General features: G+C 47.9%; 1 protein-coding gene across 1 annotated transcript in view; it reads left to right on the forward strand.

The window, feature by feature from the left end:
* Positions 1–328: 328 nt before the first annotated feature.
* Positions 329–26006, forward strand: part of LOC140394919 (interleukin-6 receptor subunit beta-like) — a 54773-nt gene continuing 29095 nt past the window's right edge. The window contains exons 1-5 of the mRNA XM_072482109.1: positions 329–413; positions 10276–10590; positions 16583–16715; positions 18991–19172; positions 22890–23047. Coding sequence (XP_072338210.1) covers positions 347–413; positions 10276–10590; positions 16583–16715; positions 18991–19172; positions 22890–23047 — 855 coding nt within the window. The 5' untranslated portion in view covers positions 329–346. The remainder of the gene's footprint in view (positions 414–10275; positions 10591–16582; positions 16716–18990; positions 19173–22889; positions 23048–26006) is intronic.

The raw sequence follows: 26006 nt of genomic DNA on the forward strand, positions 1-26006 counted from the left end.
CACGGTAATCTAGCAAGTGACTTGGGTTAATAGGACGCGTGAGGAATTGCTGTATCCAAAGAATGTCCTTCGTTCCGAAACGAACTGCTTAGTCGCTGTAAAGCTGCGGTAAAGTTGTAATTGCTAAATATTTTCATGGTGATTTAAATTTGATCTGTTTAATCACTGAAGCACATGGAAATTGTACTGTTTCAATTGAAGGTGAAAGCAAGCTCTCACAAAACCTTATCTTGGAAAAATGTCAATCTTCGATTAATTATTTCACAGAAATATTTTTGCATATTACTTGAATTAGCATGTTCCTATTCTTGCTGTTACTTTTAGATTTTTGAGAACAATTATAAACATGGCAGCAAATGTGTGCTTCTCAAGGCTGGATGTTTTTTTTCTGCTGGTCCCCTTCATTGGCGCAGGTAAGACACCAAACTCATGGTTTTTCAACAACTGTATAAAATTTAGAACTAAATTGAATTGAACTTCAATTCAATTAATAAATTTTGAATATAAGGCTGGTCTCCGTCATTCCGATGGTGACAACTATTATTAATTATGGTAAAAACCCATCTGGTTCACTAATGTTCTTTGGGGAAAGAAATCTGCCACCCTTACCTGATCTGGCCGACATGTGACTCCCGACTCACAGCGATGTGGCTGACTCTTAACTGCTTTCAGCTCAAGGGCAATCAGGGATCAGCAACAAATACTGGCAATGCCACGGACACCCCATCCCACGAAAACATAACGAAAGAAAAATTAGAATGAGATATAATCTGTTACCAAGCTGCTATTTTGCAACATGTTAGAAATTACTGCAGCAGCAACAGCCCCTGATGCTGACATTTTGTTTTTAAAATCCTTTATCTTGTACCATTATCATCAAAAAATACCCAAGGTGTTTCACAGACGAAATGGATGCCATGTTTCACAGAGTTGGGAATACTCTGGACCTATTAAAATGACCAGAGGGACCTAGATGCAGAAGTCCCACACCCATTTCCAACAGATCTCATTTTTGCCAGTAGGGGAAACGAGGTGGAGTGTGATTCATACAAGGAGGGATACCAAACTCTGCCATGCCATTTGTTCAAATAGACCACGTTTTGACTTTTGTAAGAGCCTTAACTCATAGTGTGGAAGAAATTTACAGCATAGACATGAACACAATTGAAGGAGGAGGATAAGGTTGGTTTAATTGTCATGACATGAAGTGTTTTCCACAATTATGTGCTTTTAAAACTATTTTAAAAAGCCAAAGCTGTCAGTTATTGTCGAAAAACAAAACTCTGCTGGACTGCTTTGATTGCCAGGCCATCAGGTGTAGCATTTGTTAGAGTAGTTTTAATAGTGATCTTTTTGACATTTCCTTAAGGGCTGTTCATTGGCTCAGTTTAAAAAACTATAATTATCTCTGATGTGGAGATGCCGGCGTTGGACTGGGGTGAGCACAGTACGAAGTCTTACCAGGTTAAAGTCCAACAGGTTTGTTTCGATGTCACTAGCGTTCGGAGCGCTGCTCCTTCCTCAGGTGAATGAAGAGGTCTATTCCAGAAACACATATATAGACAAATTCAAAGATGCCAAACAATGCTTGGAATGCGAGCATTAGCAGGTGATTAAATCTTTACAGATCCAGCATCCCCCATGACGACGGCATTGCTGCAACAGCCTCAGTACTCAACACCGACAACTGCCAATCTCCAGACGCAATTCTGCAACTCATCCGCTTCATTCTGGATCACAACGTCTTCACCTTCGACAACAAGTTCTTCATCCAGACGCACGGAACAGCCATGGGGACCAAATTCGCACCCCAATACGCCAACATCTTCATGCACAAGTTTGAACAGGACCTACTCACCGCACAGGACCTTCAACCGATGTTATACACCAGATACATCAATGACATTTTTTTCCTTTGGACCCACGGCGAAGAATCACTGAAACGACTACACGATGACATTAATAAGTTCCATCCAACCATCAGACTCACCATGGACTACTCTCCAAAATCAGTTGCATTCTTGGACATACTCGTCTCCATCAAGGACGGTCACCTCAGCACTTCGCTTTACCGCAAACCTACGGATAACCTCATGATGCTCCACTTCTCCAGCTTCCACCCTAAACACATTAAAGAAGCCATCCCCTATGGACAAGCGCTCCGTATACACAGGATCTGCTCAGACGAGGAGGAGCGTAACAGACATCTACAGACATTGAAAGATGCCCTCGTACGAACAGGATATGGCACTCGACTCATCGATCGACAGTTCCAACGCGCCACAGCGAAAAACCGGACCGACCTCCTCAGAAGACAAACATGGGACACAACCGACAGAATACCCTTCGTCGTCCAGTACTTCCCCGGAGCGGAGAAACTACGTCATCTTCTTCACAGCCTTCAACACGTCATCGGTGAAGATGAACATCTTGCCAAGGTCATCCCCACACCCCCACTACTTGCCTTCAAACAACCGCGCAACCGCAAACGAACCATTGTTTGCAGCAAACTACCCAGTCTTCAGAACAGTGACCACGACACCACACAACCCTGTCATGGTAATCTCTGCAAGACGTGCCAGATCATCGACATGGATACCACTATTACACGTGAGAACACCACCCACCAGGTACGCGGTACATACTCGTGCGACTCGGCCAACGTTGTCTACCTCATACGCTGCAGGAAAGGATGTCCCGAAGCGTGGTACATTGGCGAGATCATGCAGACGCTGCGACAACGAATGAACGGACATCGCGCAACAATCACCAGGCAGGAATGTTCCCTTCCAGTCGGGGAACACTTCAGCAGTCAAGGGCATTCAGCCTCTGATCTCCGGGTAAGCGTTCTCCAAGGCGGCCTTCAGGACCCGCGACAACGCAGAATCGCCGAGCAGAAACCTATAGCCAAGTTCCGCACACATGAGTGCGGCCTCAACCGGGACCTGGGATTCATGTCACATTACATTCATCCCCCACCATCTGGCCTGCAAAATCCTACCAACTGTCCTGGCTTGGTACAATTCACACCTCTTTAACCTGGGGTTACCCCATCTCTGGATCTGTAAAGATTTAATCACCTGCTAATGCTCGCATTCCAAGCATTGTTTGGCATCTTTGAATTTGTCTATATATGTGTTTCTGGAACAGACCTCTTCATTCACCTGAGGAAGGAGCAGCGCTCCGAAAGCTAGTGACATCGAAACAAACCTGTTGGACTTTAACCTGGTGTTGTAAGACTTCGTACTATAATTATCTCAATAGAGGGTTATGAGTCCAACATTTGAAGCTTAAAGAGGTTGTCAAAGGATTCAAACAACTGGGACAAAGCCCCAGAGAACCGAGACGTACCTTCTAACCAGCCCACTTCAGCATTCACCCTCCCTTGAAGTTGCCTGTTCACTGTATCAATAAATCTCTGTTGCTGGAATAGGCAGGCCTAACTCCATGCTGCATCTGCCCCAACGGAGCAAAAGCCTCGTGATTTGTGGTATGTATTACTGAGGCAGGTTTGCCAAGAATGGAAATTTTCTGTCTCAAGCCGCACACCTCCGTAACCAAAATCCACCATAGGCCACCAAACACCGAGCCAGAAAGATCAGTTTTAAAGATGGTCTTCAAAGAGGGGAAGGGGATGGAGCAATAGAGGGGTTTAGGGATAGAATCTCTGAGCATGGTGAACTGCAGAAAGCCACCAGATGCTAGAGTCAGAGGATTGCAAAGATCTGGGGTGGGGGAAAGACTATCAATGGATTTAAATGCAGACAATAGCGTTCAAAAGGATGGCTGCGCACCACCTTATCAAGACTAGTTTAGAATGGGCAATAAATGCTGACCTTGCCATTGATGTACATATAATAATAATTATATAATAATCTTTATTATTGTCACAAGTAGGCTTATATTAACACTGCAATGATGTTACTGTGAAAAGCCCCTAGTCGCCACATTCCGCCACCTGTTCGGGTACACAGAGGGAGAATTCAGAATGCCCAATTCACCTAACAGCACGTCTTTTGGGACTTGTGGGAGGAAACCGGAGCACCCGGAGGAAACCCACGCAGACACAGGGAGAACGTGCAGACTCTGCACAGACAGTGACCCAAGCCGGGAATCGAACCAGGGATCCTGGCGCTGTGAAGCAACAGTGCTAACCACTGTGCTGTCATATCCCATGAATGAAAAAACTAAAAGGTGACAGCCAAGGAAAAGCAAGCGAAGGTTGTGTGCTCCAAGTCCAAGATCCCTTAAAACCTTAAAATACATTTCAAATCTGTCCGAGTTCTGGCGATAGATCATCGACCTGAAACACTAACTATGTTTCTCTGGCCACTGATGGTGCTTGACCTGCTGAGTAGCAGCACTTTTTGTTTTTATTTTCAAATTGTATCTGGCTGGTGGTGTTGGCTTATGAAAATAAATAAGGAGATTTAATCTAGTCTCTGGTTTAGAATTGCACTGATATCATTGCTGCTCAGGCAGACAATGATCTAAACCATCCTGGGACCATATGCATGTTTATATTTAATCTCTTGCCCGGTTGTTATTACTTCCTGAATCCCACTTAAATCCAGAGGAATGTATCGACGGGTTGTTTGCATATGTGAGGGAGCAGTTGGCGATAAACACATTCTGGTTCACTGGAAGTCTTAGCAAGTTGCAAAATCAATCAGCATGCAATTGTATTGAAACTACGACTAATAATAATCTTTATTGACAAGTAGGCTTGCATTACCACTGCAATTAAGTTACTGTGAAAATCCCCTAGTCGCCACATTCCGGCGCCTGTTCGAGTACACTGAGGGAGAATTCAGAATGTCCAAATTACCTAACAGCACGTCTTTTGGGACTTGTGGGAGGAAACCGGAGCAGCCGGAGGAAACCCACACAGACATGGGGGAGAACGTGCAGACTCCACACAGACAGTGACCCAAGCTGGGAATCAAACCCGGGTCCCAGGTGCTGTGAAGCCACAGTGCTAACCACTGTGCTACCGTGCTATTCCTGGAAAGCACAAGAATCAGGTTGATGGAATATATCTTAACAACCACAAAATTTCACAGAACTGTACTGATATCTAAAGGTTTTGGCAAAGTGGTTGGCACTGCTGCCAGGGACCCAGGTTCGATTCCGGCCTTGAGTTTTCACGTTCTCCCCGTTTCTGGGTGGGCTTGCCCCGGTTTCCACCCACAGTACAATGGTGTGCAGGTTAGGTGGATTGGCCGTGATAAATTGTCCCTTAGTGTCCATGGATGTGCGGGTTAAGGGGATAGGATGGGGGTGTGGGCCTGGATAGGGAGCTCTTTCAGAGGGTCCGGGCAGCCTCGGAAGCGGGACGCAGCTAGGGAGATCGGGGGAGTTAAGGACAGGGGAGGGAGCGTGGTGCGGAGTGGGGTTGGCATCAATGGGGTCTTCAGGGACTTCTACGAGGAATTGTACCGATCCGAGCCCCCACGGGAGGAGGGAGGGATGGGCCGTTTCCTGGACCAATTGAGGTTTCCAAAGGTGGAAGAGGGACTGGTGGCGGGACTGGGGGCCCCGATTGGGCTGGAGGAGCTGATCAAAGGGATAGGAAGCATGCAGGCGGGGAAGGCACCGGGGCCGGACGGTTTCCAGGTCGAGTTCTATAAAAAATATATGGACCTGTTGGGCCTGTTGCTAGTCAGGACCTTCAATGAGGCAAGGAAGGCGGGGGCTTTACCCCCGACGATGTCCCGGGCACTGATCTCTTTGATCCTGAAGCGGGACAAGGATCCCCTGCAATGTGGGTCTTACAGACCGATTTCCTTGCTAAATGTAGATGCCAAGGTGCTGGCGAAGGTTTTAGCCACGAGAATTGAGGATTGTGTGCTGCAGATCATCCATGAAGACCAGACGGGGTTTGTGAAGGGGAGGCAGTTGAGCGTGAATGTGCGGAGGCTTTTGAACGTTATCATGATACCGGTGAGGGAGGGGGAGGCGGAGATAGTGGTGGCGATGGATGCTGAGAAAGCCTTCGATAGGGTAGAGTGGGGGTACCTGTGGGAGGTGCTGAAGAGGTTCGGGTTTGGGGAGGGGTTTGTCAGGTGGGTTAGGCTGTTGTATGAGGTCCCGATGGTGAGTGTGGCCACAAATAGGAGGAGGTCCGAGTTCTTTTGGTTGCACCGAGGGAGAAGACAGGGGTATCCCCTGTCCCCCCTGCTCTTCGCACTGGCGATTGAACCCCTGGCTATGGCACTGAGAGTCGAGGAACTGGAGGGGGTTGGTGCGGGGTGGGGAGGAGCATAGGGTGTCACTTTATGCGGACGACCTGCTGCTGTATGTGGCGGACCCGGTGGGAGGAATGCCAGAGGTAATGAGGATCCTTAGGGAATTCGGGGACTATTCGGGGTACAAGCTCAATATGGGGAAGAGCGAGCTGTTCGTAGTTCAGCTAGGGGACCAGGAGAGGGGGATTGGCGAGCTCCCACTAAAAAGGGTGGAGAGGAGCTTCAGATATTTGGGGGTCCAGGTGGCCAGGAGCTGGGGGGCCCTGCATAGGCTTAACTTTACAAGGCTGGTGGAGCAAATGGAGGAGGAGTTCAAGAGGTGGGACGCGTTGCCGCTGTCCTTGGCGGGTAGGGTGCAGTCAATCAAAATGAAGGTGCTCCCAAGGTTTTTGTTCCTGTTCCAGTGCCTCCCCGTGTTTATCCCAAAGGCTTTTTCCAGGCGGGTTAACAGGAGTATAATGGGGTTTGTGTAGGCGCGAGGGACTCCGAGGGTGAGAAGGGTGTTCCTTGAGCGGAGTAGAGATCGGGGGGGGGGCTGGCGCTGCCCAACCTATGTGGGTACTACTGGGCCGCCAATGCAACAATGGTGCGCAAGTGGGTGATGGAGGGGGAGGGGGCTGCATGGAAGAGGCTGGAGACGGCGTCCTGTGTGGGTACGAGCCTGGGGGCGCTGGCAACGCGCCACTGGTGCTCCCTCCAAGGAGGTATACCATGAGCCCAGTGGTGGTGGCGGCCCACAAAATATGGGGGCAGTGGAGGCGGCATAGGGGGGAAGTTGGGGCCTCGGCGTGGACCCCATTATTTTTGTTTATGTTATTAACACTGGAGGGTCTGAGGGGGCGTATATACCTGTTGTGTTAAGTCGGGGTGTTAATGTTTATTTATTATTTATGTACAGGGGGGAGGGGTTTGGGGGGTTGCTGTTTTAGATTGTGTTTTGTACTTACCCCTGTTGGGTTCTTTTTTCTTTCTCATTTTGTTATTGATATTTTATGAAAACCTTTAATAAAAATCTTTTTTTTTTTTTAAGTGGGGAATTGTGAAAACCATCTTGGATTAGATTTAAATCTGCACAAAGTTAGTCAAAGATAATTAACTAGTCGCTTATTTGGATAAATGTTTCTGGGGCCTTGCTAAATTTAAAATGGCTATTGTGTTTGCTTTTAATCTAATTCTGACCCAAAAATAGTTGGTCCTGAAATGCTTTGGAATATCCCGAGGGTGTGACAATTGGGTCATACAGATCAAAGTTATTTCCTGTATCTAATTTTTTGGGAAAATATTATTTCATGTAAAATAAAGTCGCCATAGTCTCGGGTGACCCATGGCTCCTGGCTAGTTTAGCTCAGTTTGGACAGCTAGTTTGTGATGTACAATAAGGCCTATTTCATAAACACTGAAATAAAACGGTATTATTTGAACAAAGTCCGTCAGCAAATGACATTGTGAGGTGAGGGGTGAGTTAGGCATTGTGGTGTGGGAGTGGTTGGATAGCATGGCGACCTTGAGAGTCTGATCATGTAAGCCTTTTGGTTCCTTTTCATCCAAAAGCAGTGAATTGAAGGTAACTTACCTCACAAATCTGACCTTTCCCCCTTCCCGTCGCCCACCAGCATATCCTGAGCCAACAAACTCCCTCCTGCCCTCACCGACAATGTGGCCTGGCGCCCTCACTAATCATGGGCCTCTGATGGGTGCATTACTGACAGCTACCACCTGGTGGTGCTGACAAGAGGCCGGTGGCTCTCTGGGAGGGATAGCGGGGATCGGGGGAGAGGGGGGGGGGGGAGGGGGGGGGGGTGCAGGGATGTCTGTATCCAGGCTCCTTGATCCTGGCGAAGGCCCGCTATTGGTCACTTACTACGGTGGGCCTTCCCCAAAGGACCCGACAAGGGAGTCTCACTGGCAGGCCGTGGGCAAGATCCCCATCGCCTGGATTAAATTTGGACCAAACTCTCAGAATCTGCATGAGGTGAATGCTTGGTTATTGTTTGAACAAGTCTTCTTCGTCAAGTATACAAAAATTTGTTATAGCCCTCATGGAGGTCACTGCGTCAGGACTATCAGATTCTCCGTGACCTCCACTAAATTCGATTTACCCCAGTAACGAGGGGGCGGAGCCTTCCCGAAACAGGGGGGTTAGATCACTCGGATAAAAACCCCGACCTGGGTGCGGGTCGAGGAGGGAGACCCCTTGGTGGGGTGGAGAAGGTGGCCCAGCGTGTGCTCAGTGCCGGGAGCACCAGACGATTCCGCTGGCAGCGCCGCTCCACCCATGGGAATGGTCGGGCCGTCCTTGGTCCCGCCTCCACATAGACTTTGCGGGACCGTTCCAGGCAGCAATGTGCCTCATCATCATAGATGCCACTCAAATTGGATGGAGATCCATAAAATGGAAAGTACCAGAGATCGAGCCACCATCGAGAGGCGGCGGCTATCTTTCAGCACGCACGGGATACCAGAGGTGCTGGTCTCGGACAATGGGACAGCGTTCATGAGTGTAGAATTTTGGGCATTTATGACCGTACCATACAACGACGAATGATTCGCAGAGCGCGCAGTCCAGATGTTCAAAATCGGAATGAGAAAACAGACCTCCGGGTCCTGGGAGTCTCCGCCGACGCGATACCTTTTTTGCTACCGGACCATGCCGCACGCCACAACGGGGGCCGCTCTGGCCGATTTGCTGATGGGCCGTCGCCTTCGTACGTGTTTGCGTTTGGTTCTCCCGGACATTGGCAGGAAAATCCGTTAACGCCAGGATAGAGCCGAGGCTGATGCAGGCTCGGCTTTGCGCACCTTCGCCCTCGGAGACCCCGTGTATGTCCGCAACTTTGCGGAAGGTGCCACATGGATCCCGGGTGCTGCGTTAGCCCAGACGGGACCGGTCCCATATCGGGTGAGGGCACAGGGGCGCGAATCGAATCGGCATGTGGATGACCCTGAGACACCAGATCCGATTCCGGAGGTTTCAGACCAAAAACCGCCTCCAGTTCGAGTTAACACCTCCGCCCCAGCTGCCGACTTTGGCCCCAGCCACACCTGCCGTGGAAAAGCCGGTTTCGGACATCGAGGATGATGAGCTGCAGGACAAGGTCCTGCTGAGTCCGATTCCGAGACTGTCATGGACGCGTTGCCACCACCGGAGCCCTTTGTGTCAGCGCCCACAGCCACCTCTGTTCCGACGACTCAGCCAAGGCACTCCGCGCAGAAATGCCGCTCCCCGGTTCAGTACACTCCTCCGGATGCCAAACGGGGGGGCCCCAGATGGCTGCTCCCAGGCTAAGATGACTAGGCGGTTCCTTGGACCTGCGCATGGACATGTACATATCTCCGGACTTGCGGGCAGGGGGGGGGGAGGGTGTCATAACCCTCCATGGAGGTCACTACATCACAACTACCGGATTCCCCTTGACCTCCACTGAATACGAACTCTCCTGGTAACGAGGGGGTGGGGCTCCCCTTAACAGGGGGTTAGATCACCAGTATAAAAACACTGACCTGGGTGCAGGATGGGAAGGAAACTCCTCGGGGGGGTAGAGAGCTTGTGTATCGTAAACAAAACCTAACCTTTGTTTCCTACCAGCTTGGTCAATGTGCAATGCTTTCGCGGATTCTAGAACATTGTCATCAAGGCGTATAAAAGTGTAAGCGCCCCTGCGCTGCTCCCATTCTGGTTCCAGCTGCGTGAGGCACAACATCTTGTGCAATAAAGCCTCGATTGTTTCACCATTCTCGTCTCGTGGTAATTGACGGTACATCAATTTATTGCACAAGATGTTGTGCCTCCCGCAGCTGGAACCAGAATGGAAGCAGCGCAGGAGAGCAGACACTTTTATACTCCGCCTGCTGGGTGGAGCCAGCAGACAGGGATTTACCGTCGTACCTGTAATACACGGGTAGTACAACACTAGTGGTGTTTACCACAATCAGTAAAGTTCGGAACGTTTTAATTCTGATTAAGGTTTACACAATTGTGTGGGTTGATCTGTAAGAATCACTAATAATATGTTCTTTTCGTCTTCAGGCGCTGTTGATGTATTCTGGAAAAACTGCAGTCATTTGACATTGGAGTCGCCCGTTCTTCGCCTCGGTAATCCTTTTTCAGCTACCTGCCGATTGAACAGTGAAGACTGCGTTTTTGATCACAAAATTAATGCTATCAACATCGTCTGGCGAATGAACGAAGAAGAGGTTTCAGGGAGCCAGTACAGAGCACTGAGTGAACGAGTGTCAACACTGATCATACCTCATTTCAATCTCGTGCGTGGGAACCTGACTTGCTACATCTGGCACAATGAGTCATTGCAGCTACTTCAGAGGGCTGAGGTCAGAGCTGGATGTAAGTGCAGAAAAGAAATGAATGGGATTTCAGTTACTGGAAGTCGAAATACATTTGTGCTAAATGGTGTGTTCAGTTGAATGTCAGTTTCATTGTCCTGTACCAAGTTTTAGTATTGAGTCACCTCATCAACATTGTTCATATTTTCACAAAATATTTTTTTTCACTCACAGCCTTAAAAAAATGAGTAAGCAACTGTGTTTTGATGTGATTTAGTGGCCGGTCAGCTCAGTTGGCTAGGTGGAACATTGGGCCGGAGTAGGCCTTTTAGGAACATGGGAAGGTGGTTGACATGCGGTTCAGAATAATGGCAACAGTGTGTGTTCAGTTCCCCGGTCCCGGAGACTGGAGGGCATTGGCAAACCACCACTGACAAAACATGCCAAGGAAATGGCTGAGGGTGAAATATGCCAGGTACCTGCCTTTTAGGCAGAGCACGTGTGAAAGAATATTGGGGACACTCTTCAACTGACTGTTTCTTGCCTGAGAATGATAGGCACCAGACAGTTGGACGTTTGATGAGGGAGATGTTGGGCTTGATTTGCTTGATACACTGTGGACAGGCAACATGTTTTGAGCGAGTTAATATCTCGCCTGATGTGCTGTGGACCTCATCTTTGTCTGCACACTCTCCCTATCACAGTTGACTAAACATGGCTTTCCAAAGCTTTGCTTTTATTTAGATTCTATGTACACCCCAATTTGGATTCACAGAAAATTCTACTGAGGTTAAACCGAGGCCCCTTCTGGCCTTTTTGGAAGGACGTGAAAAGTCCTGTGGTAGTATATTGAAGAGGAGCCGGGAGTTATCCCCAACGTGAATGTTTCTGCCTGGTTTTGAACCAACGACCCTTTGCATTGAAAGCAAACATGATAACCACTTGCACTACAGAAACAGAGCAAAACACTGGCGCCCAAAGTGGGGCTCAAACCCACGACACTGAGATTAAGAGTCTTGTGCTCTACTGACTGAGTTGGCCAGGCCAATAATTATCCCTCAATCAACTTCACAACATCAGTTTATCGAGGCGCCACATTGTTGTTTGCGGGAGCTGTGTGCGAATTGGCCATCTCCTTTCCTGGATAACAGGAGCGACCAAGCTTCGAATAATACCCCACTGGCTGTGAGGCACATTGGGAGATCCTGACGTTCTGAAAGATGCTGTATAAACGCAGGTTTCTTTTTTGTTTTCATGTCCCTCACACCCTGTGCTTTGAATCAGTCCCTAAGGAGGTTAGATAGACTCTTGTGCTCCCAGCTGTCAGCTGACATCGTTTTTGAAATGATCGCTTCCAGTTTGTCCGTGTCTAAATATTTATTTTCACTTGCTCTATGTGGAGCATGCGTTCTGCTCCTCATCTCCCTATCATCATTTAAACTGAAATGTTGAAATAATTGGGGGTTAAATTTCAACTTAAAAAAAAAAAAATTTTGAATACCCAATTCAATTTTTCCAATTAAGGGGCAATTTAAAGTGGCCAGTCCACCTAACCTGCACATCATTGGGTTGTGGAGGTGACACCCACGCAGACATGGGGAGAATGTGCAAAATCCACACGGACAGTGACCCAGAGTCGAGATCGAACCTGAGACCTAGGCGCCGTGAGGCAGCAGTGAAATTTAAACATTTTAATCTAAAAGAAGATTTTTTTTTTTAAATTTAGAGTAGCCAATTATTTTTTCCAATTAAGGGGCAATTTTAGCATGACCAATCCACCTAACTTGCACATTTTTTTTTGGGGGGGGGGGGTTTGTGGGGGTGAAACCCACGCAGACACTGGGAGAATGTGCAAACTCCACATGGACTGTGACCCAGGGCCGGGATTCGAACCCGGGTCCTCCGCGCCGTAGGCAGCAATGCTAACCACTGTGCCACTGTTTTGCCCCTTGAAGAAAGTATTACAAAGCTTCCCAAGGTTCGGGTGAACAAGAAGCTCGCAGATAGTTACCAGCCTAAACTGCAAGAGTAAAATGGTGTCAATATTTCACAGCTGGTTAAATAATAGGATGCGAAGCATGAACACTGTTTGTAAATATAACCCATCATTAACAAAGTAATAAATCTCACCGAGACGTCTACTAATGCAGCAAACTATTCTTGAAAGTGAAAATGACAATTTTTTCAATAACGATATTGAGTTCACAAAGCCCAAGATGTCTTGTGAGAGCTGGGAGATTACTGCCACCTACTGGGTGAACATTTATCCAGCAACGTGGAAATGTGGATTAATTTAGCCATTTGCCTAAACCCTGTTTGTGAGACTCGCTTATAAAATGTGCGCACTTCTTTCAAATAATTCACTGGATGCCGAGTTGATGCTCTTCCTGCACCCAGTGCTGTACACGGCACCCTGTGTCTGTTCACGTAGCTGGTTTTTCCTAGAACCGGTCGCAAGCCTGTCACCAGAGGTTTATATCTGCATCAAGCATGGCCGACCAGGATGGCTCCCACTCTTACCACCAGCCATTGGTGTGTTCTGGGAGGATTTTGCAGGTTGATACTCAAATTGTTTGGCCGCTTGACGAACGCACCTTCCTTGCCAACAGGTCCTGGAGTAGGACTTGAACCGGGAGCTCTTGCTCAAGGGCAGGACTACCTCGCCACACAACCTCCTGGATAAGAATAATTTGCATGTATTACCGAGAGATGTGGGGCGAGACCTTCCGGCTGCTCACACCAACGGATCCTTCCAGTCCCAGCGCACGCCCACCCCACTCCCAACGGGTTTCCCACTGGGCTGGGGTAGATTCAATGGATAATCCCATTGACAGCGGTGCGACCACTAAAAGATCCCAACGCGGACCGCCTCCCCTCGCCACGAAACACGTCGTGGGGAGCCAGAGAATCGCGCATGTGATTTTTTTTAACCGTTGATGGGACGTGTGCGTTGCTGGCTGGGCCAGCGTTTATTGCCCAATCTTAATTGCCCTTGAGGGGGCGCTTAAGAGTCAATCAAATTGCTGTGGATCTGGAGTCACGTGTAGGCCAGACCAGGTAAGGGCGACAGATTTCCTTCCCTAAACGACATTAGTGGACCAGATGGGTTTTTACGACAATCGACAATGGTTTCATGGTCATCATTAGATAATTAATTCCAGATTTTTATTGAATTCAAATTTCACCGTGCAGTATTTGAACAGGATCCCCAGAGCGTTACTCTCGGTCTCTGGACCTCAAGCCCTACATCACACAAAGAGTTGACAGTACAGAATGGGGTTTTACTGTGCGGAGTCTGTGTGATTATTCCTCCGTGTTCGCATAGTAGAGTCCTTGACCAGCTACATGAGGGACATCCTGGTGTGGTGAGGATGCTGAAATTGGCAGTTATTTTTGGTGGCCAGGATTAGATGCTCAAATTGAAGAGACAGTTGCGCAATGTCAACCTTGTACAAAACTAAGGAACGCTCCACCATTACAACCATAGCAACCGCGGGAATGACGTGAGAACAGCTAATGTGGTCCCACTATTTAAGAAGGGTTATAGAGATAAGCCAAGGATCTACAGTCGAGTGAGTCTCACATCAGTTGTAGAGAAACTATTGGAAAAAATTCTGAAGGAGAGAATCTATCTCCACGTGGAGAGGCAAGGTTTGATCAGGGATAGTCAGCATGGCTTTGTCAGAGGCAGGTCATGCCTAAGAAATTTGACTGAATTTTTTGAGGAGGTGACCAGGTGTGTAGATGTGGGTAGTGCAGTTGATGTAGTTTATATGGATGTCTTTGACAAGAGGTTCTACCTATAGAAGATATAGGGAGCTATACTTTGGAATGGAGAAGAACGAGTTCAGATCCTGTTTCTGAAGACTTTCAAATGCCGCTAGTCACAGATACTGAAAAAACTACTCCAAGAAGTCTTCTTCCTCTTTGCCCATCTCTCGCTAGCAAGTAATGAAATGAAAATTGCTTATTGTCACAAGTAGGCTTCAAATGAAGTTACTGTGAAAATCCCCTAGTCACCACATTCCGGCGCCTGTCCGGGGAGGCCGGTTTGGGAATTGAGCCCGCGCTGCTGGACTTGTTCTTTGTTACACGCCAGCTGTTTAGCCCACTGTGCTAAACCAGCCCCTATGATTGTCCACCTAAGAAATTCTGTGTTACTGGTTAAGGGTTCTGTGGGCCCTTGCATGGCCAATGACCCTGATCCTGGAGGCTGATCCCAGAGCCGTATCTTCAACCACATATTTGGCAGGTGTTCCCGGGAGGTGGCGTCGGTCCTTGGAATCTAGATCGCTGGTATTCCTTCCTCAGGCCACCTCTTGCCGTCGGGTCCTCAAAGAATTGTGTCCTTTCAATTAGGAGGTTCCTCCAAGTGGGTCTCTTCCTAACAAAGCATCGAAGGACCAGAGGACATTATCAAGAAGTGTAAACAAATTTCTAATATCTTATCGAAACATTGTACATGTTACCATGCAAAGTCCACTGACAATGCGGCTGTTCATGAGATTTATAAATGACAGCAACAAACTGCTAGGAGGGAGAAAATCTCTCGAAGGTGAGTGTTCAACCAGAGGGAGAGTGTGCTGGCTAAGAGTTACACCACCAATGAGACATGTGTACTAGTTATGATCCTAGTAAAGGCAGGTCCGGTATACACCATACAGAAGAACACACAGACATAAGAACTAGGAGTGGGAATAAACCATCTGGCCCCTCGAGCCTGCTCCGCCATTCAATAAGGTCATGGCTGATCTTTTTGTGGACTCAGCTTCACTTACCCGCCCGCTCACCATAACCCTTAATTCCTTTACTGTTCAAAAATCTATTTATCTTTGCCTTCAAAACATTCAATGAGGTAGCCTCAACTGCTTCGCTGGGCAGGGAATTCCACAGAGTCACAATCCTTTGGGTGAATAAGTCCCTCCTCAACTCAGTCTTAAATCGGCTTCTCCTTATTTCGAGGCTATGCCCCCAGGTTCTAGTTTCACCCACCAGTGGAAACAACCTCCCAGCTTCCATCCTATCTATTCCCTTTATAACTTTATATATTTCTATAAGATCCCCCCCTCATTCATCTAAATTCCGATGCGTATAGTCCCAGTTTACTTAGTCTCTCCTCATAAGCCAATCCTCTCAACTCCGGAATCAACCTAGTGAATCTCCTCTGCACTCCCTCCAGTGCCAGATAAGGAGACCAAAACTGTACACCATATTCCAGGTGTGGCCTCACCAGCACCCTCTACAGCTGCAGCATAACCTCCCTGTTTTTAAACTCCATCCCTCTATCAATGAAGGTAAATTCCATTTACCTTCTTAATTACCTGCTGCATCTGCAAACCAACATTTTGCCATTCATCCGCAAGGACACCCGGGTCCCTCTGCGCAGCAGCCTGCTGCAATTTTTTACCTTTTAAATAATAGTCCATTTTGCTATTATTCCTACCAAAATGGATGTCCTTACAGACGGATGATGCAAGAGACAGTGGAGTCTATGTTGCATTCTGAGGTCACAAGTAGCTGAGTTCAAGGACGTTGAATTCCACTAAAAAGGAGCAGATGTCCACCACAGAGACTGCCTTATAGAATTGTATATATAAATAAAAATAACATATCAGGGGATCTGTTGTATAAATGTTCATTGCTGTCGTTGCTCTAATGATGTAAGAGGGAGGGGTGATATGTATCTGGGAATAATTTCTTGCTGGTTCTGCATCACGTGATGTACCTTGGCGCCAGCAGAGTGTTTGCTTGGGCTTTGAGCGGAATGTATGAACAACTCCCTTGACAAACCTCTCACCGTGTTTTACAAGAATCCAGGATGTGGGCCCCTCCATACCTTTTCTCTTTCCGGCAAATAAATATAACAAAAGGGAATTGGATAAGCGCCTGAAGAGGGAAGGTTCTCCGGGCTATGGGGAAGGGATTGGGAGTGGGACTATCTGACTTGCTCTTGCAGATGGGACACACACATGGTGGGCTGAATGGCCGTGACAGTTCTATTTGGTGTATGCATTCGTGCACCAATGATGGCAGATATCTTCTTTCTCTTCCAGTTCCTCCGGAGAGGCCACGCCTTTCATACTGCATTTCCTCCTGGACTTCATTTTTGTCACAAAGCATCGTTTGTAATTGGGATTCAGGACCTGAAACGTATCTAGAAACAAACTTCACACTACATATATCTGAGTGAGTAATCCGATTCGGAACTTAACCTCGTTCTTTCAAAACTGTGCCGTGCCTTTGTCTGTCAGACGTAGAAAAAATCCATCTGACCCAAAGCTAAACCAACCATTCTCCATTAATATTTCTAAGATACAGTTCTCGGCTCCTTTACCCGTAAATCCAGAAATGGAAAACATCCAGAAATCGTACTTTTTATTTAAGCTTGTCGACCTTTAGCACGGGAAGTCTAGTTGTTGATCTGCACCGTTTATCTTGCGTTTTTTGTGGTGAACACATCACAAATAAATGTATTTCAGATACTCTGTTTTTATTATTCAGTGATGCACCTTACTTTTCTGGCCATTTGCTTCATTTTAGGCTATGGCTAGCCTGGGCTTAGGTTATTGTAATGTAAGTTTATCCGAAAACCAAAATAATCTGAAATCGAAAATGCAGTCGTTCCTGAAGGGGTTTCAGATAAAAAATACTTGACTTGCAATTCATGGGAAAATAAGATTGATTTTTCCAAGTATAGCTTTTGTACAGGCTGAATTTGACCAGTCTCCCCTTCTAACTTTGGTGTTTATGTTTTTATACTTGCGTTTCTGTACACTGAGGATGAAGCACTTTTCCATCTGGGCACTACCATGTCATCCTCGAACAGGCCAGGTACAACAATAACGCAGAGCGTACAGCCCAACAATACACCTTAACATAAAAGCAATTTACTGCGGGAATCTGAAACAAAAACAGGAAATACTGGACAACCTCAGCAGGTCAGATGGCATCTGTGGAGAGAAAGGGTGCTGACATTCCGAGTCTGGGTGACGCTTGCTGTGCAACTTTACTTGTCACTCTATTTTGTCAGCTGTATGATGTTCAGTGCACCTCTGATTTTCCCAAATTGGCAACACCAACTTACACACTCCCCATTATAGGCAGCTAAAGGTTGAAGCTGTAAAGGAACCAGAAGGGTTCTGAGGACTTCCGCGGCTTTGAGATCCGAGGTAAGAATGGGTTTGATAGTGAGACGGGACAAGAAACCTTTTGATTTCGACGTAGTGAAGACATGGATAGGAGGAATTGCATGCAGCATAGTCCTTGGAGCTTAGGAGAAAAAAAAAGAAATTTCAAGGGCACAGACTCTCGCAAATTAAATAAGGTAAAGGCAAGGAAATTTGCAACTGAAGAAAATAAATGAAAACTTAATTGTGCCAGGAGGATCACTTCTGCCAGCGGCAAGACAGGTGTTACAGGATTAGTTACAAATTTTAGCTGATAACTGGAATTAAACAACAAATAACCTTGATCATTAATTTTCTTTTCACCTATGAGACAGATGCTGCAGGTTACCCAGGGAGACAGTTTTCACAGCTCCTCCCATTTTACTGCCTTGTCTTTAGTGGATCTTGGGCACAGGCTCTGTTGCATTTCCAGCCTGGTTGAGGGACAGTAAAGCAGGAAAGCTCTGCGAAAATGTAAGACGCGGTCCTATAAAGATGGTCTCCTAATCCTATGAGATTTGGCGAATCGGGTTTTCTGTGACTCAGGTCCCAGTGGCCATGAAGAGATGGCAACACCTGCCCAAGTCAGCATAGTGTGTAATTGGGCGGCACGGTAGCACAGTGGTTAGTAGTGTTGCTTCACAGCGCCAGGGTCCCAGGTTCGATTCCCTGCTTGGGTCACTGTCTGTGCGGAGTCTGCACGTTCTCCCCGTGCCTGTGTGGGTTTCTTCCGGGTGCTCCGGTTTCCTCCCACAAGTCCCGAAAGACTTGCTATTAGGTAATTTGGACATTATGAATTCTCCACTCCGTGTACTCAAACAGGCGCCGGAGTGTGGCGACTAGGGGCTTTTCACAGTAACTTCATTGCAGTGTTAATGTAAGCCTACTTATGACAATAAGTGATTTTCATTTCATTTCATTCACTTGTGACACTAAAGATTATTATTATTATTAATAATCTTGAATTGTGCTGTGCCTCTTAAGCATTGGTGGAGCTACAACCAATCGGGCAAATGAAGATTTGCGGCTTTGGTGTGGGGTGGGGGGGGGGGGGGGGGGGGGTGAATTTTCCGGCCCTTCCCACTGGCAGGATCATCCGGTCCCCTCCCCCGGCAACGTGGCCAGCGGAACACGTCGTAAACACCTGTGTGACCGGAAGATCCTGTCACCAGCCAATGGTGAGCGGTCTCCACCACTTACGTAGCTGCTCCAGTTCAATTTTGTGCGCCTATACATGGTGCGTATGTTTCGATGGGCAACTTTGTTCTGACGTTGGTGTTTCTTGTCCATTCCAGAACTGTTGGAAATTGCACTGTCAGATATTTAGACCCGAAGAATTGCACAACAAGTGGGACCAAGAATTCGTGCCTGGTACTGGTTTCGAATCTGGCTTCTTACCATGACATCTGGGTGACTGCTACGAATGAGCTTGGCACAGAGACGTCCAGTCACATCTGCCTCGATGGCATGCTGATAGGTAATAACATGGTAATAACATGGTAATAACATGCTGATAGGTAATAACAGAAGCGGTTCATCAGATATTGAAAACCGATGTGAAGATGATAGTCCCGTTGTGCGTGATTTTGTTAACTATTGATGAGAACAAGGCAGATATTTTGGTTTTGTCAGATATAAAGTTATTGCAGGTATAAATGCATCAGCTAAATAATAAACAGCTGATTTGCTTTTTGGATTTGTAAATCCTTCACAGCTTAAGTCGCTTTCTGTAAATTGTCTGAAAATGAATTAATGTTGAATATGATTTAATCTTAGACCGCATTAGATTTTTAAATAACAAAGACTCTGTCGCAAAACTTTTATTCCGCCTTCAGTAGTTCCTTCTACGGCTTTCATATGCTGGAATATGTGAAGGCTGCTGGTTTTAACACATAAGAACATAGAAACTGGGAGGAAGAGTGGGCCACTTGACCATTCGAGTGACAAGGGGACCTCCTTTATCATTTGCTGTTGGTAAATCTAGGGTGTGGTCTACCTGCCACGTTGCAACTGAAAGGCGGCGCGGAGCGGCCGTTTGATGCCGGGCAATCCCTCATCCAGGATCCATCCAGCTTGCCACGCCTCGTGAGATCTAACACAATCTCGAGCGACGTCGCGATCTGAATCATTGTCGGCGGATCACTATTTTGCATATCTGAGTGAGACAATGAGGCCAAGATTCTCCGAGCCCGCGCGGGCTCAGAGAATCGGAGTTGAGGTCGAGACAGCCCGCAATGCTGGGACGCGGTTCTCCGGCGACCGGAGAATCGGCGGCAGTCGCGCGCGATCGACGCGGCGCCGGTCGGGGACCTTTGAAAGAGGCTCCCGCGGCGATTCTCCACAGTCGGCCGGCCGAGTTCCCGTCGGCGTGGTTCTAATATGGTCCCATCCAGCGGGAGCTCAGACCTGCGGCCACGGTGGCCGTCCTGGTGGGAGGGGCGGGGGGATCACACTCCTGGGGGCGGCCTCCACGACGGCCAGGCACGTGATCGGGGGTCACCGATTGGCGGGTGCGCGCGATCTGGAGGGGGGGGCCTACCTTCCTCCGCCCACACATACACGGCCCGCTGTGTGGCTCCGCCATGTTGCGCGGGTGCGGCTGCTGACGCATGCGCGGACCCGCGGCCGGCAGTGTAGGGCCGTGTATAGCGCCGGCGCTGCGTGGAGCACTCCGGCGCCGTGCTGGCCCCCTGTGGGCCACGGAATCGCTGGGCCAGGACGCCCGTTGACGCCGGTGTGAAACACTCCGGTGTTTACGCCAGCGCCAACACTTAGCCGCCGTCTTTCAGAATCCCGGCCCTAGTCTCTAATATGTTCTCCCATGATCTACCTGAGATGTTGGGATTTAACCCCTTCGCCTCGGAGGCATCAATTGAGCGCCATTCAGTGCTAATCTCCACAAGCGGGGAAGGATTGGGATGACACTGGTGGGGACCCCCAGGTGCTTGCCTTCTGGGCAAGGTGGCATCCTGGTTACTGCTGGTGCCACCTGCACACCTTTGCACTGCTAGCTGAGTACCAGCCTGGCACTGCCAGGGTGCCCAGATGGCACTGCCAACTGGCTTGGGCACTGTCAGGGTGCCAGACTGGCAGTGTTAAGGTACCAAGCTGGCATATTTCCCACGATGGGGATCGGGCTGGGGGGTGCCCTGCATGAGTGTGGGGGGTGGGGTGGGGTGGGGGGGGCCAAGGACCCCCTCATGGGTGGGTTGGGACTTTGGGGGAGTTCTGAGGTCTTGTGGGGGGGGGGGGGGGGGATCGAGAGATTGGGACACCATTTTTAAATGCCACCTCAATCTCCTCCTGTACTCAGGAGTTCTGGCGAGCAGAGCTCCCCAGTGCAGGAAATTAGGTTATGTGCGGCCTCGGCAGAGCGATCCCCACTGAGGCCCCGAATAGAACCAGAGTCCCGGCGGATAGTGGGGTGTTTCTCGGCACTGTGAGCGCCGGAATACCCGGCTAAACCAACTCGTTACGGGACTCTGTTCCCATTCTGTTAGATCGTGCCCCTGGTATTACACTGAATTCAAATGAAGGTCCACCCAAACCAACTGGAAGCTTGTTTCACTAATCTGCTGGGTAGAACTAAAGCGAAGCAAGCAGAAAGCTGTCGGCCTTCTTGGTCGGAAAATGCAGAGCACTTTTTTCAACTGGTGATGCCAATGTCAGCCAATGCTCCTGTCTATTGTTGGCTTTGCAATGCACTGTTGTCGGCAACATGCTCAGCACTCAGGAGCAACTCTACATTTATTCTTACAGACAACAATGCTTTCAGTAACAAGATAATGAATCGACTCTTCCAAGGAGTGGCAGTCACCGTTGGATTGCCAGTAGAGGCCGCGAGCCTCTGTTTCACTCTCCACAGATGTTGCCAGACCTACTGGGTTTATCCAGCATATTCTGGCTTTTTTCAGACTTCCAGCACCTGCAGCCTTATGCTTTTATACAGTGGGGTTACGGGGATAGGGTGGAGGTTTGGACTTAAGTAGGGTGCTCTTTCCAAGGGCCGGTGCAGACTCGGTGGGCCGAATGGCCTCCTTCTGCACTGTAAATTGTAAATTCTATGAATGCCATTTGCATTTGATAAGCCAACCTTGCTAGTGGAGTCAGTGGCCAGAATTGTCTGGCCGTTCACACCAACGGGATCTTCCGGTCCTACCGATGCTGTACCCCTACCGCTCGACCCTCAGGGTAAATGGCACCTCTTTCAAAAACTAAGGACTGTAACATTATCGGTCTTGGAATCAAAGCAATTGCAAACACTGGATAAGGTGAGGAGTGTAGTTGCGGGGTTGATTGGGGTGGGGGGGGGTCAGGGGTTAGTTGCAGAGCCAGGAGCTGGGAGATGGTGTAATCAGGTCAGAAGGAAGTTGGGGGTGTGGTGTAAAGTAGTGGTCAAGGATAGTCGGGTGATATGGGGTGGTGGTAGGTGGCAGTCTGGGGGAATCCAGCGGTGAGTGGATTGGGGGAGGGTGCTCAATAGAGTAGTTACCCAGGAGCTAGAACTGGTTTTAATCTTCTGACATTTCCTGGATAACTATTCTGGTAACAAAGTCCGAACCATCCGACGTCTCTGACTCAAACTCAAATGTTTCAGAATGTTACAGGTGCAGTGAAATTGACCATCACAAGTCCAAACTTGCCAAGAAAATTCACTCCTAATCAGCATGTGGAAACCCCCGAAGGGGGTGGGGGGGGGGGGGGGGGGGATTGAGGATACCACCAAGATACGATCATCTGGAAATCAGAAGTTCTGCGCAAATATGTACGGCGGGATTTTCTGGGTTTTTCAAAGTTCCATGTTGGGCGTGTAAAGCGGTGAGTGGTTGCCGTCGCTGATGCCACATTTTCACACACACTAATTTTAGGCATTTTGAAAAAGTCAGTTTTTACTTGGGTTGCTTGCTGCCTCTGTGGCAGCGGACCTGAATTAGCCCACCCGCCATCAGCTGATCACTGCAATCATCGCGTTTCCCTGTTTGAACGCCTCCCTGAGCACGTGTTCTAAATCCAACCAAGAGAATGGATTTTTGGGAGGCTTCCCCGAGGTCGTTTCCCCTGACATTGTCCTGACAATCACCAAAAGCTTTGACAAAAAAGAAATTCAGCAATACTCGAGCTGTGTGCTACCAAATGACGTTTACGTTGATGCATAAGGATGCACCAAATAAGAAAGGTTTTATTTTTTTCACAGTAAAATTCAAAGCTCCTCAAATAATTACAGTGAAGCAAGACACACCGCGAAATGATTGTTTACTTGGACAATGGGAGATGCCCTTTGAAATGGTTAATCACAGTGAGGCTGCATTTGAGATTCAGTACAAGGCGCATGACGAAGACAAATGGACCCAGGTGATTTTTCTATATTAAAAATGAAAGCATTTTAATTATTGTTCTGATTGAAACAACATCCGAGTTGCTACATTAACAGAGGAATTGAATGTTACAATAGTTTGGTGTCAGTTCCTTCAAAGGAACACCCTTGTGACACTTCAAGAATGCCTAAGCATATCTATTAAGTGAGAAACATGTCTACTGATTCCAAATAACTTAAGTTTGTCAAACAATATTTTATTTCTGGACCAACTTGCATTGGATTATCATAGAATCATAGAATTTACACTGCAGAAGGAGGCCATCAGCCCATCGGAAAGAACACCCTGCTTAAGCCCACGCCTCCACCCTATCCCCATAACCCAATAACCCCACCTAACCTTTTTATGGACACTAAGGGCAATTTAGCAAGGCCAATCCAGCTAACCTGCACATCTTTGGACTGTGGGAGGAAACCGGAGCACCCGGAGGAAACCCACGCAGACACGGGGAGAATGTGCAGACTCCGCACAGACAGTGACCCAAGCCTGGAATCGAACCTGGGACCCTGGAGCTGTGAAGCGACAGTGCTAACCACTGTGCTACCGTACCGCCCATTATAAGCTTAAACATTTGTTGCAATTGGAACATTCAAACTAAAACTGGTTTAGTCAGTTGTCTAAATTTGCAATGTTTATCCTTACTAATAGGAATAAATCACTTGCTGGTAAGTGGGTGGTATGAGATGCAACTCAAAGAGCACAGGTGGAATTTAGTGGCTGTTCACGCTGGCGGGATATTCCGGTCCCATCGGCAGTGCACCCCCACCTTGGGTTTCCTGGCGACGAGGGGTGCATTCAATGGGAAATCCCGGAGACCACAGCGGAACCAGAAAATCCCGCTGACGGATCACCTGCGCTGCCAAAAAACACGTGGCGGGTTTGCTCGGAAAATCCTCCCCCAGATTTCCAAAAGGTGAGAAACGATTCCTTGACACTTGCCTCAGACCTCCTTGGTGTTCGATATGTTCTGTGACAAATAGTTACGATACATTTGGATGAGATCTATTTCATGATGCCAAAGGAAAATAGAACATAGAACATACAGTGCAGAAGGAGGCCATTTGGCCCGTCGAGTCTGCACCGACCCACTTCATCCCTCACTTCCACCCTATCCCCATAACCCAATAACCCCTCCTAACCTTTTCGGTCACTAAGGGCAATTTAGCATGGCCAATCCACCTAACCTGCACATCTTATGACCTGCGTGCACCATCCAGAGAAAATGGTTCACTCGGTTTCTTGCAGTTATTTATCCCTGAACCACAGCAGTAAGACATGCGAGCCGAGTGTTGCCGTCTTAATTCCTATACCTAGTGCGGCGCAAGGCAAACTTTTTGTTCTCAAAGCAAATCTTTTCCTGGAACAGATCGTTAGCCGAGTCTGGCTGACCAGGAGTCCTTCCCGCTCTTACCATCAGCCGTTGGCGTGTTCGGAAGGATTTGCAGGTTGACATACTGTTTGGCTGCATTATGAACGCAACTTCCTTGGCCATCAAGTCCTGCAGGGGAATTCGAACTTGGACCTTCTGGCTCAGAGGTGACCCCCTCTGAGCCACTGCGCCACAAGACCTCCCTCAGACTAGGCTAGTCACTTATTTCTTTACTAATTCTGAGACCTCACTGTGTGCAATTCAGCTGTTGTGTTTTACCTAACAGCAGTGACAACACATCACTGGTGCCCTGAAGTGCTTTGCGCTGTTCCGAGATATGAAAGTCGTTGGAAAACTTTCCTTTGCACTTTCTGAACGAGCAGTGCGAAAATGAATTACTGGAGGCAAACCATCCTAAAACAATGGCTTGATAAAGGTGTCATTGTCATTTCATCAGAAAACAAATCAGTTCAAGCATTGCAAAAAGGAGGAATGGATATATTGATCTGAAGGTTTAGGGTTCCATTGCGTCTCCTGTCAATGTACGATGGCCACTGATACCTATCTGTGCATGCACACCTGTCCGTACATGCACCAGAAACCAATGAAGCATCTTGTCCTTCCAAACTTGGGTTGTGTCAGGGGCTAATTATAAATTGTAGTGTGCCATTGCAAATTGACGTGGCATAATCCATGGAATGAGTGGAGAACTTCAGTCATACAGATAAGAAATCAGAATATAAACAGGTCCCACAGAGACTAGCTGTAGTGTTGCACACAAATACTGCAGATTTTCTATTGGCCCGTGTCCAGTTGCGTGACGTAATTTTCCAACAACAAAAAAAGCAAAAGGGAAAAGGGCAAAATTGTGAAAGAATAAGCTACAGACGGAAAATGCCGGACAGATTGAAACGGTCCTGCAGCATTTGTGTAGAAGCTTGGGTTAATGGGTCAGAGCGCTGAACCTTGTCCGGACTGGAAGCTAAATCCTAGATTCTTCACCAAAGATATAAATGCGGTTTATTTTTCTTTACTTCTGTCCTGACCACCGCCTATGCCGTCGCTCCAAATGATGTCACGAATTGAACTGTACAAGTGGGCATGCACCGCTGGGCAGCAAGCCAGCCTTTGGGTTCAAACCCCACTCCACAATTCCGACTGACCACACCTTACTGCAACATTGAAAAAGCAATACTACCCCTGAGCAGCCAGTTAAGATGGATTGTAGAATTAATAAAATTATCTATGTTTTCTGTTGCCTTGCATATATTGGATAATGTTGGGATTGTGTGCTCTAGGATGATTAAAACCGTTCAAAGCAGCTGGACAAAATGTTACAAGCTAAGCTGTCAGTGTTCCGAGGGTCAACTTCGCCACTTTCGTTCTGAAACATAACAACAACAACTTGCATTCAAAAAGCATTTTTTAAGTGGTTAGGATTTGGTCAGGTGATGAATGGGTGCCACGGTAGCGCAGTGGTTAGCACTGTTGCTTCACAGCACCAGGGTCCCAGGTTCGATTTCTGCTTGGGTCACTGTCTGTGCGGAGTCTGCACGTTCTCCTTGTG

The sequence above is a fragment of the Scyliorhinus torazame genome, chromosome 18 (assembly GCF_047496885.1).
Source record: "Scyliorhinus torazame isolate Kashiwa2021f chromosome 18, sScyTor2.1, whole genome shotgun sequence".
NCBI classification, from domain to species: Eukaryota; Metazoa; Chordata; class Chondrichthyes; order Carcharhiniformes; family Scyliorhinidae; genus Scyliorhinus; species Scyliorhinus torazame.